Source organism: Macadamia integrifolia, chromosome 3 (genome assembly GCF_013358625.1).
Source record: "Macadamia integrifolia cultivar HAES 741 chromosome 3, SCU_Mint_v3, whole genome shotgun sequence".
Classification (NCBI taxonomy): Eukaryota; Viridiplantae; Streptophyta; class Magnoliopsida; order Proteales; family Proteaceae; genus Macadamia; species Macadamia integrifolia.
The window spans coordinates 31,285,274-31,306,108 of record NC_056559.1 but is presented as its reverse complement, the minus strand read 5'-3'; the positions used below and the strand labels follow the sequence as shown (position 1 = coordinate 31,306,108).

The window sequence follows — 20,835 nt, the reverse complement described above, 5'->3', positions numbered from 1 at the left end:
AAAAGAAACAGAGTTGGGTGCGGTGGTTGCTGTTTGAAAATACACAAGAAACTGATGATCATGGATTTCTTTCCATTTTTATTTGCTTTTCATAATCAATGTTTATGTGAATGGCTGACATGGTTTAGATTCTGTATTCAGTGACACTTTCCGGTGCACTCTAAAGCTTTAATATACTATACCTGAGTTTTAGAAGCTTTTCTTACCATGGGGATTCATACATCAGCAAAGAATGGCCTCCACATTTTACATGCTTTCTTTTTCTCAATAAGTCGAAGTTTTGGGGGTCTTTAATCGCTGTGGAGTATGTCTTTTATTCTACACATAATTTGGGGGATGAATTTGGAGTCTCTGTCAGTGTGTCACTATAGATTAGAACAACTTTGAGCATAATGAAGCACCAGAGTGCATCTTGGAAAAGAAATATTCTCTTAAATCTTAAGAAAATTTAATGCCATGGATCGTTAACGTATAATGGAGTAATCTTTCTAGCAGTATCAAAATCAGGTTTTGGAACACTTTTGAAGAATAAAAGTTTCAAAACTTGTATTTGGCATTTTTGCCTTTCTTTTGTTGTATTCCCTCTTCTCTTCACACAATATTGGATAATGTTAGAGCAAACACTAAGAAAATACAAAAATGTATATAATGTACTATCATCTTGTTGACCTTAAAGCAGGTTGCAAAACCCAAATGATTAAATTAGCTAGCATCTGTTACTTGATTCAATTAGCTAGCATCTGTTACTTGATGTAACTTCACTCGGCACTTTCGGCATTTGGTTGGTTTGCATTTACTAGGCCAACACAGTTGCAGCAGCCTGCGAGTTCGGCTGAGATCTCTTGGGAAAATGTGATAAAACCAAATAGAGATCGGTGAGCCTTTGCAGCCTCAGCATTGAGCAGTAGAAATCTGTAGCTGACTTCTTTTTTTCTTAAGGGAAATTTACCGTGTCACCCCTTGGAGAATGCCACAATGATAAGATCACCCCCTCTGTTTCACCAAATTATTCTCAGACCTCCTACCATCAGTGACTGATAAGGAATATACTATATCAACAACTATATATTTTTTTTAATACCAAAATGCCCTCATTAAATTTGAAGTACCAAAAATACCTTTTCCATAAGTTGATATTTCTTTACCCAAATCGATAGGCTTTTGACCCCATTCTAAGACCTAATTTATCTCTCTCAAATCGCCGCTGTTGGAACACGGATGATTGTAGCATGGGTAGCGATAGAGGCAGCGGCATCAGCGACGGACGGATGGCGACCTTGCGGCAACTCGAAGGACCTCGCGGTGACCAATAGGACATCACGGTGAGTAAATCTGCGTTTCTTCTCTTCGGGCGGCAACCAACACTTTGTAACCGGAGCTTGCTGTAATCATCGTTGGAGTTGCAGCTTTAGTTTCAGGACTGAAGTTCTCCCAGGTCGAATGGAGTATTGGGAAAAATTTCAAGAGAAGGTTTGTTTCTTTATCGGCTGGACAGGAAACAAGTAATATACGGAACTTAGCAGGTAAGAAAATTAGAAAGGCAGGAACTCGGGTGGGACTGATCTTCCTATTAAGCTTTGGTTACTAGGAGTTGAATGACTCCTCCAAACTATGTCCAGAACAGATGGTCAAATGAGGAGATAGATCAGGGCTTTAAAAATAGAAAGTAATATCAGGAATTAGTAACTCACAAAACCTGTTTATGCAGCCATCAGATGGGTATTAAATAGTCAAAAGATGGGCCTGTGATGATGGTTGGATCTGGAGTTAATGACATGAAAGTCTGCAGAAAATCTCCAACAGAAACAGTGCCGCAAGTAGGGATGATGGCACAGTGACTTCACTTGATGCTGGCCTTATGAGATCACACTTCAAATTCATAAACATAAATAATAACACTGTTGTAGTAGGTTTTGATCAAGGTTGTATCGTAAAGAGAGTGACATCCTTCCCATAATGTGTTCACAGAGACAGAGAGAGAGAGAGAGAGAGAGAGAGAGAGAGACCCTGTTCGAACTCCAAGATAACAAATCCCTGTTCAAATAGGAGTTTTTTAATGGTAAGGGTATAATGGTCATTTTAACTCCACATTTAACTGTCACTAACGGTAGGGGTTTTGAGAATAATTTGGTGAAACAAAGGGGTGGTCTTATCATTATGGAATTCTCCATGGGGTAGCATGGTAAATTTCCCTTTTTTTTTGGATATGCTATCCTACTTTGGCCAGCATACAGGGCACTAGTAGGGCCAATAGCCACCTACTGCTACACATCCACCCACCACTCAAGACATGTATACAATAGGTTTGATCTCACAGCCTCTTTCCTTGGGCACCGTTTCTACAAGCTGAAGCAGTCACCACAATGCTAAGCTAGTGTTGTTTGCCTATGACTAACATATTAAGTACAAAATGAATGAGAAAAAAAGACATCAATCAAGTGAACGCCAACGGGTTAAGTTTTGCACACATATATAAAAGAAGACTTGTCCATTAAATAAAGGGGGAAAAAAAAAACCAAATGAACACTTACTATATTTTTTGGGAAAAGGTTGGGTATGCCGCCGATATCAAGTATGTTAGCACCCATTGTGTCTATCTCTCTCTTCCCTTTTTCTGAAATGATCCTCATATCCTTCCTGAATGATATTCTATCATGTATTCTTATTGGTGCTATCCGCTAGCATACTTGATATCGGCGGCATACCTATCCCTCTCCCATATTTTTTTATGAGAAGAAATATTCGTTAACTAAAAAAGATTTAAATGTACCAAAGTTTTAGTGTTTTAAATTTTAGTTTTCTTGTGCATAACAAGGTAAGCCAATTGCTTGAACAAAAGCACAATTTCATTAGAAAGTTGGAGCCTAAATTTAACCACAAATGGATTTATAAACACAAAAAAGGGGGGGGGGGGGGAAGGATTGAACTCCTAATGCAAAATTTCTGAATCACTCCAACCTTTAGTCACGTCCCATCATCTTTTGCTTATTTCAAACCGTGGAGGATAAACCAGTTTACATGCCATCACGAAACTCCTCACGATCTCTTTAATGCTCTCATCAAAATGCATAACCACTTCATCCAATCTATAGAATCAGGAAAAATATAAGAATCATTAAATAGAAATAAATAAATAACCAAAATATGATCAAAATTAAGGAAATGATTCACACTTTATAAAATCTTCCTCAGCTTTCAAAAACAACAAATCTCATGAATTATATAAGCACATTTTTTTTTCTCTGTTGCCCATCGATCCCCTCCTGGCCTCCTCTATGTCTACTTTTCCGTTTAGGTTGGTTCATATTTAGTTGGTCCGGTTTATTTTCAATTTATACCAGGTTCAACTAAAGCCCAACTTGAAACCAAACAATAAAAGATTCAGTTTGATTCATTCCAGATTGAACCAATCATTTCATTCGGTCCAACCGATCTGGATAAATTTTTGACACCCATTAATTTGACAAGCCATATTAGCTGATAAACCCAGCTGCACCTTGATTGAAAGAAGGTCGATAAAGCGACCCTTTTGAGTCAGCTTGCTCGCGCGGGAATTAAACAAACTTACAACTAGCAATGTCGATTGGAGATCAAGTAACTAGATCTCTCTCTCTCTCTCTCTCTCTCTCTCAAGAACTCTGTAGTCTCGTTAGTTTTCTTTCTGGGTTAGGGTTATTTTGCCTCTTGATAATTAACAGAACTTCAAGATGACCGTTAGAACTAGCAAAGTGGCACGTGTATTGGAGATGAAGTAATTTGATTTTTGCCTTTCAAATCCAAATAAGAATCTGATTGGATCAAACAAACCCAGACGAGCATAAGATAGGAACTTAGGAGCCTTGGCGTTTACCCCAACTTGAGTTAGTTTCAACTGGTTTCCATTTTTTAGAGAGAGACTGAACCCTGAGGTGTACTTACCTTCTTTACTTTTTTCTATAAATACACTCAATGGGTTCATTCCCTCACATTTCAAATGTTCGTTTTCTCATCTTCAGTGCTAGAATTTCAGGTTTTTTTTTTTTTTTTTTGATGAGCAGAGTTTGTGTTTCTGTTTGATAGGTCAATTCAACTGATCCAATTCTTATTTTCGAAATAGTGATCAGTAGGCAATCTCCATTTTTAACCATTCAATCCAAGACTGCCTCATGCTTGAGGTTGCACCACATCTCTAAACGGATATTCCAATAGAAGACTGCAAACTTGAAGCCGAGGTGGTGTGAGATCCACACCTTCCCAAGGGGTTTATTCTCTCACCATGGCTGAAACAAGATCAGTTTCTCTCCACACACCGTGGACACACTGATATGGGGGAAAAGTTTTTTTCAATGACTTGATATAGTCTGCTTGTCATATTTTGTGTGTTGCTTAGTTATACGATTATTATTGTCGGTAGTGACGACTAAACTTTCCATTTTATTTTTGTTCTAATTTTATTTCACTTCACTTCACTTCACTTCTAACCAAAAGGGAGCACATGGCCACATTTGTTTTGTGCTGTCATTGTTGTTGCAGTACTTAAATAAAAATGGATAAAAAAAACCCAGTCACAATGGAGCTTACTTTCGCCTCCCTTCATTACCTTACCTTATGGGCTGATTCTTCTCTTCTTTTGTTTTGTTTTTTGTCTTTTTGGGTAAGTTTCTCTTCTTTTGTTCTAGACTGGCCCATAATTACTGCTCCTGCCTTCCAGCTGCTCCTGTTCCTCTTATAACCCTGAGATCTACAAGTGAGGGAGAGAGAATGCTGAATGAAGATTCCTAATAATAATAAGTGGGAATAACTGTAGATGAGTAATTCAGATGCATTGGGATCTGCCTTTTTGCAGGAATGCACATTGCAAATTCTAAATAGGTTCTCTAGGGAAAATATTTCCCTAGAAAATTAAAATTTGTAGCTAACTTCCTTTTAGTTGAATGAATTTCCTTACCAACAAAAAATGAAAATTTGGTGGATCATCTATTGATCCCAAAAAAATAAAAATTGATAGGAACAATTAAGCCTCAACTTAAAAAAGTGTAAAAGGGCAGGACAGAAATCATACTTGCAAAAACTGTGTAAATACAAGTTAAGGAGTACAGAAATTTTCAGTCTAATAATTGGTTTACATCATGAATGCATGAAACTCATAACAAATGAAAACCAAATAAGGAATAGATCAAAAAGTAATCATCTGTCATTGTAATTGCTATCTAAATGATTTCCAGTTCTGTAGCGCATGATAATTTTGTGATTCTTGTTTCCGAAATGTCTTTGAATGTAATGAAAAGAGTATTGAAAAAGTGTATTTACAGTTCCATCACAGGGTCCACTTAATAGATGAACACCTTTATACAACAGAATGTTTGTTCATCAAGACTTCAATACTTTACATCATCCTCTTAGGGGCTGGAGTCATGTAATAGTTTCATAACAAGCTTGACCTGCAACAAAAGAAATAAGATTTAAGAGCTTCATCTTCCTCTTCGGCAACAATGAGTAACACCTTATCTCCCATTTTTGCTCCCATGTTGTGAAAGAAGTCCCTACTTAGAAAAGCTCTACCCCACCTACACATGATAAAGTAGAAATATGTAAAAAAGCAAAATGTTTGTGTAATATATAAGCTTCAAGCCATGCAGACCCCTGTCACACTCAAGCTACTATTTAGTGAAGGATATCAAATCAGCAAACATAACATTCCATAAATATATCACCTAATGAATGGTTCCAGCGGATAGGTTGGCAGGCTGCCCATTGACTGTGGAGGGCACATAATGGGACCCTTCTCTATACAACATCTACCCAAAAGGGGCACAATTTGTCCTGCCATTGGGAGATGGGTTATCTATCCACTGAGGGGTTAAAAAGAACAAAAAGAGCAGAAAGGCTGCAAACAAGAGAGGAAAAGGCTTGTTAATTGGTTTTTGGTGATAACCAACTCAGTCCCCAAGGGAAAAAGATTTGCTTATCTTGATATATCTCACCTCACTCGTGTGATTTGTAAGTTTGCAGGATGGTGTGTGTGTGTGTGTTAGCAATGGTTCTATGATTGGTCAAGTATCTTGGCTTTCCATCTACGGTTGCAAGTGACAAACTCAGATGTAATCACAAGCCTTGTGTAAGACCAGCTCAGTTGGAGATGATCATACACAGTGGATCAAGAGCTTCAATAGTTTATCAACGACTTCACTGGATAACATCTCTAGACTTAGGATTTTATGTTTTGTTATCTGTATATCTTGTAAAGTCCTAAGAATTCATTATAAGATGATTCTCAGACTAGACACCAAACCAATGACCTAAACTAGACCTTATTGGCATACCCTTACTTAGGTATCATTTGGTTCTGTGTCTTGGGAAAGACTAGAAATGGTTTAGAAGGTTTTTGACTTAGTAAATATGCTCAAACTGGTTAAATTCTAAAGAAGTAAAAAAATCACATTTTGACACAGCCCTTTAGGAGCTGCCAGTAGATGCAACCAGCCGACCGGTCGGTGCAGCTGAGACCCTCAGGACCTCCTGGTTGATGCAACGGGCCAACCGGTTACAACCAGTTGATGGGTCCTGAGGATGGCTTGCACAGTCAGACCGTGTAAGCGGTTGTTGGACATCCACTAGTCGATCACCAGACGACGTGCAAGTGGTCGACCGCTTGGGCAGTTTTTACCCGTTAGACACTGTTTTGGACAGTATTTGAACCTCATTTGAGCACCATTTAAAGGCCATGTAGGGGCCACTTGCTCAGACATTCAATGCCATCAATTGAACATCAGCTTAAAGTTTCTTTAGTGCCCTTTTTATGAGAATCATCAATGTGTTTTTCATTTGTATACTTGCCTATAGAGTGGTTATCAGTTTTGCGCATTCAAGAGTTGTAACTTGGCTTTTAAGCCTTTGGTTTTTCTTCTTCACATCAGTGAGAGTGTTGGTGGGTTGTAAGCGGTAAACCTAGTAAACACTAGGTTGGAGTTTTATCCTAGACTCGGATTAGTGTAGATCCCAAGAAAAGCATTACCCTTGTGCCTCATTGTCTCTCTCTCTTCTTGCATATTTTGTTTTAACACTCACATTTGCACAACCTCTCCATTTGGGTCATATTGTTGCATTGGGTAGTTTGTCTTTAATTTGCAAATTATACTATTTTTATATAATCAATCCACCTCCCCCTTCTTGGGTTGCCACGATCCAACAAGAGGCTGTCTTTACATCTAACAAGTAACCACTAACCAGTTTTCTACAGAATCATACAATAAAAAAACAGCCAACATATTCAAAATAAAAAAAAAATTATTCATTCTTTTTACAAGAGATGGCTCAAAATACTAAGAGTTCAGATTGTCATAGAAGAAACGAATGAAGCCGATTCAGATAAGAAGTTAAGAACTATATATAAGCTTGGAGTGTCGGTGTTTGGAAGAATACTGGTGAGTCAGCAATAAGAGCCAGATGGACAACAATGAATACACTCAAAGCACTACAAAAGTTAAGCAACACACGTACAACTTTTTGGAAGGAAATGTGAATTACATGTACAATATTCAACTCTACCTTGATATAGTGCTGGTTGAACTCGATGTTTCTTGGTTTTGTCATATTCTACAAGGTTCTATGCAACATAGGTGGCAGTCTTGTTGTCACAACTCATGATATAAAGATAGACCATTGAATAATAATGTGTAGCTCTTTTAGAAGTTTTTTCATTTTGTAAAATTTACAAGGAGAGCAAGGCACAAGATCTCTTTCTCTCTAGAACATCTGCTGTCCCCCCCCTCTCTCTCTCAACTATTTTCTTCTCATCCTCCTCGTAGCTATAATACACATACCAAGTGGCACTATGTAGACCTAGACATGGGACTGTAGTATATAGAGCAACAACAAATAACAGAGCAATTGTAATCATCCAAAATGGAGCTGCACGAGGGTGGGGAGTAAGGATTAATAGAAGAGAAGTATCAGGAAGGATAAGAAAGGTATTAAGAATGACCTCAAAATGATGTAAAGTATTGGGCAGGGAAATAGAAAGAAAGGTGTTGAGAATGACATCAAAATGCTGTAAAGAAATTGCAATGACTTGTTATTAGTTGTGTTACAATAGAACTTGTAGAAGGAATCCCGGAGTCTTGCCTGCCATCACAGTAACATGAAAGATGAGGATAAGAATTCCTATGTAAAGCCAAAATGAGAAAACAGGAAAATTAAAATATGAGCCAACAAAAGGATTCATGCCACATACAAGGTTGCCTAATCTTAGGTAACATAACAGGAAAGTTTTATCTGCATTATGAACAGAATCACATTTCAAATAACAAATATGAAATGTGACACTACCACCCGATTACGATGGTTCTACGCCATATTATTCTTAAATAAGGAATTTCTGAACTCTGACTTAGATCAGAGAAAGGAAAAGAAGAGAAATCTAACAAAGACATAGCCCAGTCCTGCCTGTACAAACTCCGAATCATCTGTTCAAGAAATTTTTCGTGTCTTTCCTGTGTCCAGGCATCAGGGGAACACAATAGGCAATAGCATTCTGGAAACAAAGTTGTACCACAAGAACACCGGAAGCCAGGAACAAATTTGGATGGAAAAATGGTAATTGCCTACCCTAGATAATGAATTATTCCACAGGCGCTCTCTGCTAGTTCCAGAGGGAGTTCTCACTTCCCACAACTTGAAACATTGACTAGGCAAAAGGGTTTACAATATAATAACCACACAATTCGTATTATCATCGATAAAGAAAGGAGGAGGCAAAAAAAAAAAAAAGTGGTTCCTATCTCATCTTTTCTGTCCAAAACTAACTCAACAAATTACATTCCAGTCTTTGATTTTTACTCATCTGTTGAATCAGAAAGGCCAGAAACAAGAGTAAATAAACAAAAGAGGAGTTCTCTTAACCTTTAAAATCAATTTACATTGCAAAGGCTGAGAATGTCACAGTGACCATCAGGGTATCATTAATTCCTATTATATTGAACACAACTAAATTAAATATTAATCAACAAGTTACAAGTGAAGGCCTTCCTTCATCCTTTAAAATTAGTAGAACCTCTGAGAAATGAGAATGGAGTTCTTCCTTTCTTACCCAATATCAGCGCCGACAGCCCTGACACATCCCCCTGTGATTACGACAGGCCCTGCTCCCTATTCTTTCCCTCCCTCTCGCCTCCCGCCCATTCGCCATCGCCATCATCATCACCATATCTAGCCTCTGCAATCTGCCCTGACTCGCACCCAACCATCGCCTTCTTCTGCTCCTTCGCAGCTTCCTTCGTCGCGATTCGAGACCCTTCGCCTTCGCCTCGACATGAGAAGATACTTCACCTATGATAATCTCTCCAACTTTTACTTTGTGGAGTGGGGCCCTCAACTACACACGTCCTCATTCGCTTCAACAACCTCCCTATCGGGCCAACCATCAACCCCGGCCCAGACTGAACCCAGTCATTCATTCGGTCAGACCGGCCAAGCTAAACTTTTGAGTTTTGACGAGCCATATTAGCAAGAAGTCCATCAGGCAACCATTTTGAACCACTTGCTCGCGCGGGAATTTAACTGATTTCAAGATTACCGTTACAGACTGACAGCTAGCAATGTGGATTGTAGACCAACTAGATTTTGCTTTTTGTTTCTCTCTCTCAAGAACTTATCTGTAGACTGTAGTCTCGTTTAGTTTCCTTTCCGGGTTAATTTGCCGCGTAATAATTAACTGAAGCAAGATGACCGTTAGAGCTAGCATAGTCGCATGTGGATTGGAGATCAAGTAAAAATATTGGATCAAAGAAACCCAGACGACATAGGATTAGTAACTTTACTAACCTGAGTTAGTTTCAATTAGTTTCCTTTTCTGATTACCTTCTCTACTTTTTTCTATAAATACACTCATTGGCTCCATTCTCTCCCAATTCAGTCATTCGTTCTCTCATCTTCAGTGCTAGAATTTCAGGGTTTCTCTGATAAGCAGTGTTTTGTGTTGTGTTGGTGAGATCAAGATGGGTGTGAAGAGAAAGAGAGTAGAAAGAGGAAAAGAAGAAGAAGAAGAGGATGATCTATTGAAACTGAAGCTGTGGAGTGATACATGGGATGTGATGAAGAAGCTGAACAAGAGTGACCTTGATCATCACCTGAGAAGAGTTATACTGCCATCTGATCAGGTGAGGAAACATGTTCTCCCATTCCTTTCAAAATCTGAACGACAGGAAGTGGAAGGGAAGAATGAAGGACTGAATGTGCATGTGGATGACTTAAACACTGGAAGTTACTATTTTCTGAGTTTCAAGAAGTGGAAAAGCAACGGTTCCTACAAACTGGGGCGGGACTGGATTCAGGAGTTCGTGGTCAAGAGACAACTTCGCAAGGACGACATGATTGGAATGTGTTGGAACCAATCCACCAGGGGTTTCTGTTTTTCAGTCATTAAGAGAAGTCCGGCTTATCCTCCACCAGATCCTTCTCTCTGCGAATTTGCACGCAAAAACCTTCGCCTCAGCCCGCCTACACCTGATTTGTTCATAGATGCATTGGAGAGCTGACCATGCAAACACTGAAAAACAGAAGCAGAATTGGGTGCGGTGGTTGCTGTTAGAAATACATAAGAAACTGATGATCATGGATTTCTTTCCATTTTTTGCTTTCTTTTGTAATTCTGTTTTTCATATACAGATTATTCATTGATTGATTTTGATTAAACATAAAGAAGTGGGATTTAGTTTCTTGAGAGATTTCTTGTAATTATATACATATGTGTCTGATTTTCTTAAAATTAAAGAAAGAAATATGATCGTAATGGCAACAATAAAAGTGGCAATTTTGGTTTTCTTTTTCTGATAAAAACAAATGTTAATTAATGTAGCAGTTTGACATGTGGGTGTCAGCCTTCAAAGCCCAAAGTTTGAGATCCTGATTGTAAGCATTTTGAGCCTCCTGCATGCAGGCCAATTAACATATCAATCAAATGCATTAATTAGTGATGATGCAGATGGATGATGGAGGATCAAAACTAACTCAAAACTAACCTCATCTCCTCCAAAATGAGTCCCACAAATAGGATAAACTGTATCTAACAATACAACTTCCTAACCGACAGCTAAAGGATCCCACTAACTACTTGATTGAAATGCTAATTTTCTGCATCCCCTTTGGACATAAAATTTGGGCCTCGTAACCGAGCCCATTACACATAAAACAAAAGCCCATAGTATATACTATCAAGCCATTACAAACAAAAACACTTAAAAACAAAAGTCCATAGGTTTCACCTCTTTCTTTTTCGTTTTTTTTGGTTTAATTAGAGTTTCACTTCTTGATCATTAATTTCAGGGTTTCATTAATTTTTAGGTAGTAGATTTAATTTCTTAAATGGGATTTAAGGAATAGCTCACCTTGTCAACACTCTACTAAAAAAAAAAAAAAGCTCATCTTGTCCCCATGACATTGTTTCGAAGGTCAAATTTTGTGCACATGAATTTCCATTGTCATGTTCTAATCAATGAATTAATTTTTTGGGTTTTTAGTATTTGATAGTGAGGGTGGCACAATGGTAAGGTTATTCCATTGTGACCTAGTGGTCTCAGGTTCGTGTCGAAAAACAATGGCTGAGGCTCATTGGGTACTACACTATTTTTTTTATCAAATGATTAATCTATCAATATTATTACTATAAAATTAACTGAATGTCACTATTTGGTAGGTTAATGACTATATAGGACTATCGGTGGAAATTATTGGTTGCAAACCCCTGTTTAACAAGGTGGGATAAATGATAGACACCCTTGCCTTCCCCCATTTAGCTTAGAGGGTTAAGAACACTCACCATTTGCTCCTAAGTTAGGGTGGGCATGGCGGGTAAGCATTGACAATCTCCTTCAGTCTAGGCTTCTTCCACATGTTTATGGAGTAGCCATGACTTCTTTAATGAGCACAATTTACCTCCAATGAGGAGAGGGGAAATAAAGGCACAGTTTACCCATTGTTTAAGCTTGATGGGTTGTACTTCCAATTGCATTTTTCCTCTATATTTGTTTACCTCGTATAAGTTAGCTTACTTAAGAGTGAGTGGACCTCGGCGCAATGGTAAGGTTGCTCTATTGCGAACTAATGGTCATGGATTCTAATCGAAAACAACCTCTCCGCAAAACAAGGATAAGGCTATGTACATTATGACCCTCCCCATACCCTGCAGTGACAAGAGTCCTGTGCATTGGATACGTCCTTTTTAAGTAGGCTCACTCAAGCTCTGACTGGTTGTATGTAATGGGAAGGGAAGATAAATAAAATCAGTTTTGTAGGTGTGAAATTGGCTGAGGGAGGTTAGGGGTGAAGGGAGAGACATGGTAGGGAGAGGGAGGGGGAGGGGGAGGGGGANTCTGTCTTCTTCTTCTTCTTCTTCTTCTTCTTCACCCTCTGTTACCCAGAGCCTTTCCTTCCTCTATCTCACTCACTCTCCCTCCTCAATCCTCCCTTTCCACCTGGGCTGCATTTAAAAAAAAGAAAGAAAAAAGCATGGGATTTCTGGGCAGCGGATCTACCGCTCCTAGCCGTCGGCACCACGACCGGCATCCCTAACATTGCAACATCTTCATGAAAAAAGAAAGAAAGAGAGAAGGGGAAAAATGGAGCTAGAGAACCCAAATCAGAATCCCAACCCTGCTATCACGTCTGGTTTCAGTATCTCCGGTGACTCCGGGTTTGGCCCTTTGGCCGAGAACGATGCCACCACTGAGCCGGCTGGACAACAGTCTCTTTCCGTTCAACACAACCACCACCACCATCACCACCACTGACCCCATCTCCACCTCCTCCTCCGCCTCGCCCTGCCTTTTCTCCTTCTCCAACTCCTTCTCCCACCTCGCCGCCTCTCATTCCGACTACCTCCGCTCCCTTCGCCTCACTGGCTCCGCTCTTTCCGACTTCGCCGCCGGAGAACCCCTCTCTGTTTCCGCCCAAACCCCAGCTGTTCTCCTCCGAAATCCTTCCTCAGTCTCTTTCCGTTCAACACAACCACCACCACTGACCCCATCTCCACCTCCTCCTCCGCCTCCCCCTGCCTTTTCTCCTGCTCCAACTCCTTCTCCCACTATCGCAAGCTCAAAGCTTCCACACATCCTTTCTGAATCAAGATCCAACCCGGTTCGAGTCATCCACACTTGTAAACCGGATGAATAACCCTCAACCAACTTTTTTAATCTTGGCCGTTGGTGATGGATTGTCCACGTGTCGCGCTCTGCACCTAGCAAAACATGGAAAAACAGAGATGGGGAACAACAGAGGATTTTTATCCTTTATTTGGAGGGGGGAGAGCGGTTTAGATAAACTCTTTAAGTCTACAAGTACAAAATGCATTCAAATGTTTGAAAGTTAAGAATCAATAAATCACATCTTAAAAAATTCTTCATCAATAAGAATATGTTAGAATCAGGGAGCGGTTAGAAAACCTCTCAAGTACAGTTACCCAAAAAAATGTTTCAAACTCCTCATGGCAGAAGGAGATGTCCCTCACACTGGTCCTGTAAAACCTGCAATGCCAATCTACTGAAACAACATAAGATAACAACTTAGTGCAGAGGCTACCGCTACTGCAGGGTCTGAAAGGGACACATTATGTTAGCAATTTGACACTTAGCTTGGCCCTTATATTGTGTACGTAATGAATTTCATTAGCTTGATAGAGGAAATGCATGTGCTTTGAATTACCACTGCTGCGTGACTATCCAAGGATCAGGATTGATTGTTGTGTTTGTCTTTGGTAGCCAACTTAAGTAAGTGATATTAATGGTTCTTCAACTATAACCATGATCATTCAAATTCCAGTATTGTGATAATAAAGTTCCAATAGTGTATGATTTTATTCTATTTGTGTCAAGCCTTGTTTGTAATGTTTTCACATGTAACGGGCTTAGTAAATTCGTTGTACATGCAGGAGTAACAACAATTGCCTAACACAGTTGGTGAGATTGTGGTGTGTAAAGCTCACACTCACCAAAAGGTATCAATTTCGAGTCTCCTGGTTGTTACCTTCCCCCTCCCCCTTATATAGTGTAAACATAAAAAATAAAAAATAAAAAATTATTTATAGGCATGGATTAGTGGAAGAGTGTTAAATGGGCTAATAATTGAGTTTTCCTACTAAGGAAATTTTTTGTATGTCACTTTCTTGATAGGATAATATAATTTATAGGCATGGATTAGTGGAAGAGTGTTAGTTGGTAGATCTGGTTGGATTGAGCCAATACATGAGGTGATCTCCTTAATGGGTAACGATCGAGTTTTCCTATTAGGAAATTTTCTGTATGTCACTTTCTTAAGAGAAGAATATTTAATCTATCACGTATTTGCAAGAAATTTTCCTGATATCTGTAACAAAGATTATTAGCAAAATGGCGGGTTGAGTCATATCACTTTACACTGTCCATAAAACTATAGATACCCCCTATGGTGCAACCGAGAATATTGCAAATCGGTATTCAAGATAAACCAGCCCAATGGTTCTCCCAATAATCGTGCATTCAACCACTAAACTCCTTGTTAAAGGCCTATGCTTAAACTAGAAAACAAAACACTTACAAAATGGACATGTGAAATCCAACAAAACTCAAGAAAAGAAAAGTTCAACAACACACACTTAGATGTCTCAAGTGACTTATTCCATGTCTTGCAAATACTAAAGTCTCCTCTCCATTTCTAATACAAATGAGATGATGAATAAAAGAGCTTTAAAACCAAAAGGCAGAAATGTTGCCTCAAGAAGCTTCTATGAAGAGATAAAATATCTCAAAAACTTACAAGAAAAATTGTCTTAAGGAGCTTTAAGAAGATATTACGTACTAGCAACAGTAGAAATTAAAATCATTATATGGAGAAACATAAAGAATCTCAAAAAAAAAAAAAATCTCCACAGTGAAGAAAATACGCAATGCCTCTTGCTTCAAGAATAAACAACATAAATAAACTAGCCACTTAAGAAGCAATTATGGGGAGGTGTAAAGTTTTCAAAAACTTAATGGGCAAGTGTTTTGGATCATAATCAATTGTTTTAAAAACTTGTTTAAAATCAAATGTGGGCCTATTAGCAACCATGCCGATTATGGGAGAGACATCAGTTTTTTTGTATGACAATGTTGGGCTTTGCTCTCGATCTATAAATTGGTAGTATTGTCCATTAATTACTAACCTTAGGTATTGAATAGAGAAAAGAGTAGACCAGATCAACTATAAAAAAAAGAGTTCTTGAGGATCATCTTATTTAGATAACATGGATCCAGGTTTGAGTTTTTTTTTTTTTTTTTTTAAATCAAATATCTGAATGTTATGATTTCATGTTCAATGGATTCGTCATGTTGACTGCGTAATCTAATTCAAAAAATTGGTATAAGAGTCACCATGATTTTTTTTTTTTCTGGGATAGAAATCACCATGATTTATGCAGTTGATTTTTTATTTTATTTTATTTTATTTTTCAGAAAAGAGTGTATGCCAAAGCGAATGAATAGTAACTTTCCAGTTTTGATGCCCAAGGTTGAAAGGGGCGATGATCCTCTGCCGTGGGTGCGGCCGTGAGACGAGCATCGGATGGCAGAGATGATATCGGCACATGCCCCGATATTGTGCTGGCCATTGGATCCTCGTCGCTCCACCGCACCAGCGGCAGAGGATTTTTTTCAGGTTGAAAGAGCTGCATCTCTGGATAAATTCCATCCTCTGTGCATGGGGGAATTTTTATTACAAATTGAATAAAAAACTATGTGGAATGATTTACTTTTTTTGGACCATTTTACTCTATTTTGTCCGGAAAGTCTAAAATCATAAACACAAATACTAAGAGTAAAGACAAGTCTCTATCTTAATAAGACATTGTAAGGATTTGGAAGGCCTGCCTAAGATCCGTTTTATTGGTATCTCCTTATAGCCCCATTTTAGAGATCAATTTTCGATAAGGCCCATTTAGAGTTAACCAGTCCTATAGCCTATTTAAGTTCAGTTTAACTTGATTATAATAACCCCGATTAAAGCCCAAACCTAATTAATAGAATATAAATAGTATCATAAGTTTAATTAATTAACTAAAAAGATCGATCATTATACAGGGTGAAATTGAGATACCCAGTTAAAACCAACTGATTGACACCCCTAATTATCATATGGTATAATGCTAACGCTTTTGACAGTATTAAATTTGAAAGCAGTACTACCTAAACAAGAAAGAAATTATCAAGGCAGAAAAAGGTTTGACTCATTACTTACCAGGCTGTCACAACTGCAGAGAGTGTGGTGGGCCCAAATTAGTTCATCGTTCTCTTAAAAAAATAGCTTCAACGTTTCTTCGTTCCCTAATTTCATCTGTTTGACCAGCCAGTTTGGGTAGGAAAAATTTAAGTCAAACTATTAAAAAAAAATTGGCAGAAGTGGAGTGTGAAACCAATAGTTTTGGAAAGGGAATAGAGAACGTAAGCTGGCTAAAAGAGAGGGGGCAGGGGGCGAGGGGCGAGGGGCGAGGGGCGAGGGTCGAGGGGCGGGGCGGGGGGAGAAGAATGAAATTTTGTAATCATTATCCTATGTGATAATATGATGAACTCCACATCAGTCCATATTTTTGTTGGGTCCCGATTGACACTGAGAGGGGGGGGTGAATCAGTGTGCCAAATATTTTTTCACTTTCCAACTGTACCCCTGATGTGGCAATCACTATTTGCACTTCAATAGCACAGTCTATTGATGCTGCCCAGAGCTGCTATATATACTACTGACCATTCTTACTGTTGCATGAAACTTACTCACATAACTTGTATTGCTGCCCAGAGCTGTCTCATAAACCTCACACGGTAATCACTGTTACATACATACACAGTCGTATGCACATCCACACTGCACCACCAAGTGGTCAGGTCTACCAGATGTACACACCCATTCTGCAGCCAAGCACTCCAATCCACAATACAAATACGAGCATACACATCCACAACACAAGAAATACGTGCTTCGGCCAGTTGCCTACATGCACGGAGTAATGCCCACTGTCGGGCTCAGCATTTACTCAATACTAATTATGACTGCACCCACAGCCAAGGGAACACATTCCCAGTTTCCACCAATGACATACAATGGCTAGGTCTTCACCCTAGTTTTCTCAGAATGATCTGAGAGGCCGCACCCACGGCAAATAGGTTTAGGTAGTTGTACCTACCAAGGAACACATAGCCCCTGTGTCCAGCACCCACTGAACACCAATAAAATAAAGTTGGGCTTATAACAATGCCCTATAGTGAAGCACTCATACATGCAAATTTCCCCCAAATAGACTACAACTATCACTTAGGCATTTTATCAAACATCTTGCCTACAATGATTTATAATAATGGAAATTTGGCAAAAGTGAGGTTACCTTGGCAAGGAGTAACCGTCGGAGATGCAATAATGTCGATCTCCACTTGATGCGGACCACAATCACGTTGTCTCGGTGCCGCCAATGCTTCAACCCCGGTTGACACTTGGGTTTCTTGAAGCAACTCACAAGAACCAAATTCTAGGTTCTTCTTCTTTCTTTTCTCCTTGTCTTTACTTTCATGGAGTAACAATGGCATTCACATTCACATTCACACACACACAAAGAGAGGAAACAACTTCTTCTCTATTTCCCTCTTCTTCTCTTCTCTTCTCTTTTCTTTTCTTTTCTCTTGGAAACAACCAATATGACTTGCTACCTTGGTTTCCAGCAGCTTCCTAAGCCTCTAATGGTGGCTATGAATGAAGTGCAAGAGGATGGAAGTCTTTCATTCAAACCTTTAGCCTTCCACGAGCTTCAACTCGTTTTTCCGACCACCTCAGCAAGCCCTCTGCCTGATTTCTTCCCTCTGATGTGTAGAGCTCGGAGAGATGAAGAATCCCCAACTTGAATCACTCAAATCCGACTTAAAATGAGGGAGATATGACCTTTTTAAGTTGGAGCAATGAGATAGCCTGAAATGGAATCTTCGTACGGGTGGCGTAGGCTACACCGGCGGCGCGCGCAACAGGGGCGAAATCTGACCGTAGATCTCATATAAGAGATCTTATAATCCAAACCGTCCGATTAAACCAACGGACAACAGATCCAAACCGTTAGATTTGAATCTCGATGACGTCATCATGACGTAAGCGCTGACATCGTCAGAAGTGTTGTCGATCTATGATTGGTTGCTTTTCCAGATTTTAAGGGAGCTTGTCTTCCACTCACAAAAGTGAAAATGCATATTGACCGTTGGATCCGAATCTTCCATGATGGCTTTAATCAGATTTCATGAGATCATTAAGATCGGAATCCTTTTTATACCTTCTGTACACGTGCGAAACACAATAACATACCTTGATATAGTGTAGCGCCAGTGCATCAAGAATTATGCATCTAACCAATAAAATCCCACGCGCAAGCATCTATCTCGTCCATATCACACCAAAATCTCAGCTGCCTTTGGATGGGCATCAAGCATACGTGGTCGAATCTTGGCCGTCCATTTCACTTCCCTTGACTCCTCTTTATTACAATCAAGCCCCTGCCTCCATATGTTTCAGTGCTTAAAGACCCCTTGCAACTCAGACCTTCAAAATCTTTAAATTACACAAAAGCCCTTCGAATTTCAAAAATAAATTCCGAAAAACCCACCCAACACCGAGAGCAACTGATGGATTTTCGGTTTGGATTTTCGAACCGACTTTACGGAAACGCTTATAACGTTTTCATACGATATCCGATCGAGATGAAATGAAGTGCGTTGGAATCGTAACTGGATGCTCTACGACTTTTTAGAAGACTCAATCATCTGAATCATCCATGTAAAAAGACCAAAATGCCCCTACACCTTTCCAATGACGTATCTTTCTCATACGCAATTGGAATGTGATGAAATCAAAACCGTTGGAAAGATTGTATTTTTGTCGTATTTTTACATGTAGAACACTTCCTTTAAAAAAATCATCTTCAATGCCGAAACTACCCTCGACTACCATAAATGCCGTAACTTCTTCATACGGTATCGGAATGTGACGAAATCAAATGCACTAGACTAGGAAAATTACAGTCTATCTTTTTCATGAAGAACCGATCTTCAAAAAATGTCATTTTCATTGTCAAAAATGCCCTCGATCGTAAATAGGCCAATTTTGCCAGTTTTGACCCAGAAACCCGCACCACCTATTAATGATGTATTAAACCACTCCATGCATACCAAGATGCTCTGTTATCTCATCGGTGACACTGGATACTGCCATGTCATCATTTTCATCCACGTCACCCAAACTGGCCACGTCATCACCGCCACGTGGCCGAGTTGCCAACAAGGACAACCATAAAACAACAATCTCCCCCTTTGGAGTTGTTGGCAACCACCTGGCAACCACCTCATCACTAATACACTCTAAAGCTCCGATGAGTAACTCTCTCCCCCTTTGACAACAAGTACAAAGGGTGGAACCAATGGACTCCCCCTGAGTCCAATATGGGGGTAGCAACATCAAGCAACTTGCTCCCCCTCTCCCAATGCTACTAGTGTTTTGGAAGAATCACCACTCCCAGCTTCTGTCTGAGGAACTCAAACTGATCTTTGGGAAGCGGTTTAGTGAAGATATCAGCCACCTGCTCTACTGTGGGAACAAACTCCATTCTTACTTCACCTTCCATCACCTTGTCTCTTAAGAAATGATACCGGATAGCAATGTGCTTCGTTCTAGAATGCATCACCGGGTTCTTGGAGATATTGATTGCACTAGTATTGTCACAATATAGTGGCACTGCCTGCTCAACCTCCACACTCAAATCCTTCAACATCTGCTTCATCCACAACACTTGTGTACAACAAGATGTAGCTGCAATGTATTCTGCCTCTGCAGTTGAAAAAGAGACTGACTCTTGCTTCTTACTATGCCATGCCACCAAGCTGCTCCCCAAATAGAATGCACCACCACTGGTGCTCTTCCTGTCATCTACACATCCGGCCCAATCTGCATCTGAAAAAGCTGACAAACTAAAGCTCTTAACTTTCGGATACCATAACCCAAACTCACTAGTCCCTTTCAGATATCTGAAAATTCTCTTCACTGCTGCCACATGTGTCTCTTTTGGTCCTGCTTGAAATCTGGCTACCATGCACACAGCTTGTAAGATGTCAGGCCTACTAGCTATCAGATATAATAGGCTACCAATCATTGACCTATACGAGGTGTGGTCAACTGATGGAGAGTCATCTTCCTTGCTCAACTTACACCCAGTCATCATAGGTGTACTAACTGGCTTGCAATCCTCCATGGTGAATCTCTTTAACATCTCCCTCACATATTTGGACTGAGATATGAAGATACCTTCTTTCTTTTGATTGATCTGCAAACCCAAGAAGAATGATAGTTCACCCAACATGGACATTTCAAACTCATCTTGCATCCTCATTGCAAAATCTTTGCACAACTCATCTTTGTGACCCCCAAAGATGATATCATCTACATACACAACCACCACAAGCTGACTGCTTTATTCAGTTCTGATGTAGAGATTACTATCCACTAAGCCTTTCTTGAAACCCAACTTGCACAATTAAGAGTCCAATCTGGAGTACCATGCCCTTGGAGCTTGTTTCAAACCATACAATGCCTTCTTCAATCTACACACAAGAGTGGGATCCTCACTCAGCTGAAACCCATCAGGCTGCTCTATGTAAACCTCCTCTTCCAAGTTTCCATTTAGATAAGCTGATTTGACATCCATCTGATAGACCTTGAACCCCTTGTACACTGACAAAACCAAGAACATTCTGATAGCCTCAAGTCTTGCCACTGGAGCAAAAGTTTTATCAAAATCAATGCCTTCCACTTGAGCACTCTCCCTCTTTGACT

At 39.5% G+C, this 20,835-nt stretch overlaps 1 protein-coding gene and 1 long non-coding RNA gene across 3 annotated transcripts; one reads left to right on the top strand and one right to left on the bottom strand.

Annotated features, from left to right (window-relative positions):
* Window positions 1–4,528: 4,528 nt before the first annotated feature.
* Window positions 4,529–9,307, bottom strand: LOC122073697. 2 transcript variants are annotated; one of them, XR_006138865.1, is made up of 3 exons: window positions 9,068–9,307; window positions 5,290–5,546; window positions 4,529–4,720 (listed from the first exon to the last, which is right to left on the bottom strand). It is a non-coding gene; the product is annotated as an uncharacterized LOC122073697 (long non-coding RNA). The 2 variants fall into 2 exon arrangements; XR_006138864.1 differs by lacking the exon at window positions 4,529–4,720 and having other exon boundaries at window positions 5,237–5,546.
* A 657-nt stretch (window positions 9,308–9,964) lies between these two features.
* LOC122073692 (B3 domain-containing protein At2g33720-like) lies at window positions 9,965–10,677 on the top strand. Its single transcript, XM_042638319.1, has one exon. The coding sequence runs from the start codon at window positions 9,975–9,977 to the stop codon at window positions 10,512–10,514; it is 540 nt and encodes a 179-aa protein (XP_042494253.1). The 5' UTR covers window positions 9,965–9,974; the 3' UTR covers window positions 10,515–10,677.
* The last annotated feature ends 10,158 nt before the right edge of the window (window positions 10,678–20,835 follow it).